The sequence below is a fragment of the Cicer arietinum genome, chromosome 7 (genome assembly GCF_000331145.2).
Source record: "Cicer arietinum cultivar CDC Frontier isolate Library 1 chromosome 7, Cicar.CDCFrontier_v2.0, whole genome shotgun sequence".
NCBI classification, from domain to species: Eukaryota; Viridiplantae; Streptophyta; class Magnoliopsida; order Fabales; family Fabaceae; genus Cicer; species Cicer arietinum.
Window position 1 is genome coordinate 18,239,277 of NC_021166.2, and position 5,491 is coordinate 18,244,767.

The following is a 5,491-nucleotide window of genomic DNA, read 5'->3' on the forward strand; positions in this document are numbered from 1 at the left end:
TGTTTTGTTTTTATTATTATGAAAATAATTTTTAATTATTGGGACAAAATTGAGGTACTACACCTAGGATCTGTAAGCGGGGTGATAGATCAGCTTTTTGTCTCATTTGAGAGTGAGACTAAAGTGCAATGATAATATCATCCAGCTCGATAAAGTATTTCTTGTATGTAAGAGTTGTTACTAGGTGACCTAACGAACATGGTAACAAGCACAAAAAATAATATTTGTGTCTTCACCATCGACTATCTCCTCAAGACTCACCAAATCGGTGATTATTATGTTGAAGGTATTGACATGTTGTTAACAATCGGCTCGAGGATGTAGTGTTTACACCATATGATGATGATCGAGCTAATCATCCGTTTGTATCGATTTCGATGTTTTCTGGATATCTTCGATGTGGTGGAGTCTCAGTCCCATATTTGCCAGAGTGATGTCTTCGACAGTTTGGTCGTATTCAGTGCATTCTGTGGGACGTTCCTCCGATGTCGGACAGTATAGATTGGGTGTGAAAAGTCAAATTCATTCTCAAGGCTTAACTTTCTCCAAAAAACATGAATGCTATCTAAAGGGATAACATTACCAGATATCTGCAACTTTGCCAACTCACAAGCACATGGTAATCCATGAGTTGTTCTGATTGAGCAACCACATATTGTTTTGTCAGTACCTACAATCTTCAGTCTCTGCAACTGTTTGTCAATTTTTTTAAAACATTTCCTTGATACACAATGATGCAGACTTTGAAAGAATGATGAATTATACTTGTGCTCAACATCCTTGATGGTTTTCTAAAAAGAAGATTGAATGATACATATTTGGTTCTTCAACATCATATTCACAGCATCCCAACTTTTACACAAATCACCCAAACTAGTTTGCAGCATGTTTTTCAATCTCCAATGGGCAGACTCAACTCTACAAATAAATTAAATAATACAAATTAAAATAAATCACAAACTAGTAAATCATATTTTCTAAAACAAACAAATCAAATTTAAAAATACCTGTTAGATGTTGTGTTCCCCAAATGCATCACTCTATTGGTCCAAACATTGACAAACCTTTCTTTGTAAGGTGTTAACCACGAATCTTTCACATAATCAACAAAAAGAATAATATCGGCACACACTAGCTCAAAATGTTGCAGGTGATGATCATACTCCTCTACACTACTTGAATATACAATTTTTTTTCCATAAATCCATTACTTCTTCTTGCCTATCTTTTTTCACATATTGTTTGCATCTTGCCCCAACATTTTTTTCAATATGAAAACGACATAGCAAATGTATTGAAGTAGGAAACACAACACTAATCGCATTCATCATGGCAAGATCTCTATCAGTCACAATAACTTTAGAAATTAAAGTCTCAGATTTGAACAACTGTCGTACCTTTTCAAATGCCCAGATGAAGTTATCTTGTCGCTCTTGTTCCAAATAAGCAAACCCAACAGAAAATGTCAAACTAGTAGATGTGACACCGACAATTTCAAGTAATGGTAACCGATATCTGTTTGTTTTGTATGTGCTATCACATATCAAAACAAAATGAAACGTGTTTAACAACTTTATACAATCAGTATGCGTCCAAAATATATCTCTCAAAACATTAGAATTCTCCCGTCTTCTTGTCCAATACACATAATTTTCTTGTTGTATTAACTTCAACAGATGCTGCATTTTTGTGTACGAACCTCTCAACGATGATTGATAAGTATTCCTTGCTTTATATATTTGACTTGAAATTATCCGATTAGCTTTATTTCTCTCTTTCAAAGCATTTAGGATGAATCTGGGGGCCAGCTTATACTTTGTCATGTCATTGACAAATTTCACCTCTTCTTCATTTAAACGCCCCAAATAAGAATGACCAGTTACAGTATCAAGTAGATCATGATTATGTGTTCCACAACGAACACTAATTTTCCATCCTTCACCGACACTTAACGGTATACATCTGAGAGTAAACGGACAATTTTCCTTATGAGAACAAGCTACTGTTGATTTTGGTTTTGATTTATATCTTCCACCTCTTTCGCATCCCAAAATCAATTTGTCTTTTCTTCCCCTCTTTCCGGTTGCTTTATCTGAACGAATGATGACAATTAAAATTCCATTTTCTCTTCCAATGGTTTTTGCCCATTCAAACACAGATTCTCGTGAAGGAAATACCTACAAAATATGTTTCAAATAAAACATCAAATATATAGTTATAATAAAAAATTTATCCGTGATAGATTATCAGTAATATTAATACCTGATCGGTAATGAATTTGTCCGTAGAATCTATTATATTTCTTGAGGCAGGAACCTCAACTCTACTCATACATGTTTTAAAAAATAGTAATAAATATAAATAATGATAAATTTAAAAAAAAAATTGAAAGTTTCGAAACTTTCACATTGATGTAAACTTTCGAAATTTCTGGAAAACTAGGTTTCGGAACTTTCAGCTTCAACCAAAGTTTCGAACTTTTTGGGTTTCGAATTGAACCAAAGCTTCGAAGGTTTCATCATACAAAAGCTTCAAAAGTTTCAAATTTAACCAAAGTTTCGAAGGTTTCATCAAATTAATGCTTCGAATCTTTCATACTTAACCAAAGTTTCGAATGTTTTGTGTTTTCTGGGAAAATTGCATTTCGAATCTTTGGATTTTTGACAAAAGGTTCGCAAGTGTTGTTGAAATCTGACCTCTGAATTTTGTATAAGGTAAAAAAGGATAGATTGGTCAATAACAAATTATGGGGGGGGTGGCAGGTAAAACTGTGGGGGTGCACAGTACAATTCTAAAAAATGAAATGTCTAACCAGTTAATGTTGGGCTCAACAATAGCCCATGTGACCAAACAATGAGCAACCCTATTAAAAGAAATCTACTACACACTTCAACATCTATTATTCTCACCCGTACAAAACTATGTAAATTACAGAATAATCATTCTATTATTTTATTAAAAATTACAATTAAAATGAAATTTTTGTAACTTCTGAATTTAAAAAAGAAAAATTCAGTACATTGTTTTTGAAAAACTAAAAAAAATTGGAATAATGTTTCGATGCAATTTTAGAAATATAAAATTATTAACATCGATGTGTTGATGATCATCGTCACATATTTTTATTATTTCTATATATATATTATTATACATGTTTTCTATTTTAAAATAATTATTTAGAAAAAAATGAGAATAACTAATTTTAAAATTTGTTTGTCATCGTATACTTACTATTGTCCCCAATAAGTAGCACAAGTAGTTATATTGTGGGTTTGTGTGATGAATGAAGTCCCACCGTAAGAGAAATGTTTATCTTTCGATTTTAAATATTGTAGTGGTGCAATAATACAAATAAATATTAAAACATAAAAGAAAATAAATAGTTAAATTAAAAATAATATAATAAATAACTTATATTTATTTAAGTACAAAAATACTAATATATGCACTGATATTCACTCAATTTTCCGTGTAATTATGTTCTTATAGCCATATTCATTATATGAATTTTTATCCTCCCTTGTTTCTTGATTCAATCAATTTGTTTTTTTTTAATTAAAAAAAATACTGATTTTTAAAGTTTTAATCTTTGCTGTTGAAAATGATAAGTGCCACGTGTCATACATCTATAAAACAAACCGGATATAACTGGACTCATAAAGGAAGTAGGGCAGATACCCAAACGCAAAATCTTCTTTCCTTTTTAATTTCGCGTTTCAACTGTTCCGTCCCAAACCCTCAAACCCTAGACAAAGGTCAGTGATGAATCATATCAAATTTCTCTCCCTCGATAACTCTTACTCTTTGTTTTGTTTCATATCTCACTTCTCTTTGTTTAAATTTTTATTTATATGAATAATCTCATCATGATCATATTATCTATGTATACATAAAAAATAATAATGTGAACAATGTTGATCAGATGGCCTCAAAACGGATCAACAAGGAATTGAAGGATTTGCAGAAGGATCCTCCTGCTTCTTGCAGTGCTGGTATGTTTCTCTTCTCTTTATTTTTTTTTTTGCCTTTATTTCATTTTACTATTTTTTTTACATACGTTGAATAATTTAAAAAGTATACTAGTATGTAATATCATTGAGATATTTTGTGTCTTTGATTAGAGCCTTTAAGTTAAGACATGAATTGTCGAGGATTTAAGCAATACAAATTATTGTATTGTATATGAATTATGAGGTGTGAACGTGCCTTGAAGTGTTGGTGCTTCATAGCATACCCCTTTATGTATATGCATGTATGTATTGTATTGTATGTGTATATATAATGTTGCTTATGTAGGTATGTTTTTCATCTAAGAAATTTGAATGCATCATTAAAATACGGGGATACAAGACATTTAAAAAAAATTAAGACAGCATGCATGATTAACGATGGTGATAGAAGACATTTTAAAATAAAAAAATTAAGATACTACACGACATAGATACGCCACGTTAACAGAAACTTTTAAATATAAATATAAAAAACATAAATGCACAAAATTTGTAGAGAAATGTGTGAAAGAGCAGAGAAGGAAAGGAGCTTAGAGAAGCAAAATAAGGAAACACAGTTTAAATGTTAAGTTTTAGCCGGGGAGATATATGAAGTAAATAAACATAGAGTTAAAATGGTAAAAAAGTTCTGCTATTGATGTCATGTTGAATCTTTAGTTGGCAAGACGTATCAATATTATCTGAGAAGTATTCTGGAATTAAAGATGAATTATCAAATACTTTTCGAACACGGATCTTTTGGAATATATCTGATGCATACCAGTATAAAATACATGTCAGACACCAATACTTTTATATTATTTCATAGTTTTTCTTGAACAAATTAATTAATTTAATGCTTTGGAACATTTGTCTGTTTCTAGTTCCCACATCAAATTATGCAGTCCATAGTTTTTAATTTTTCATTAAAAATAGGATCCTTTTAATATTTCTTGTTTGATTACTTGTCCTAACTTTTAGACTGTTAAGTCAGTATATGAATATAGTTTTTAACTTTATACTCAGGCCCTGTCGCGGATGACATGTTCCATTGGCAAGCCACAATTATGGGCCCAGCAGATAGCCCATTTTCTGGAGGTGTGTTTCTTGTGCAAATTCACTTCCCTCCAGATTATCCTTTCAAACCACCCAAGGTAAATCCAAATTCTGCTTTATGCAAATGTATGATTGGCATGTTTTGAACTATATATCTAGGTACACTCTTTAGGCAATAGCTTTCTTTTACTTTCTTTTGTGTTGGCTGCAATATTTTTTGCATGGAGGGATTATAAATTTCACTCTAGGCTTGCATATAACAACGAGAATCAATTTAGTGATGGATAAACTATTTTTTGCAAGAGACAAATGCTGTATTGAAATTGATGAGCAATTCCATACGGTTTTAAATCTGTATTCTATTAAGTCTCAATTGTAGAGGATTGAATGTTGGTTGCTATCTGATTTACTCATCTGGTTATTGGTTGGTTCTTTTTGCATTTTCC

The 5,491-nt window shown here is 31.3% G+C and overlaps 1 protein-coding gene across 1 annotated transcript in view; it reads left to right on the plus strand.

The window, feature by feature from the left end:
- Positions 1-3,623: 3,623 nt before the first annotated feature.
- Positions 3,624-5,491, plus strand: part of LOC101490162 (ubiquitin-conjugating enzyme E2 28-like) — a 2,746-nt gene continuing 878 nt past the window's right edge. The window contains exons 1-3 of the mRNA XM_004516150.3: positions 3,624-3,755; positions 3,923-3,992; positions 5,016-5,143. Coding sequence (XP_004516207.1) covers positions 3,923-3,992; positions 5,016-5,143 — 198 coding nt within the window. The 5' untranslated portion in view covers positions 3,624-3,755. The remainder of the gene's footprint in view (positions 3,756-3,922; positions 3,993-5,015; positions 5,144-5,491) is intronic.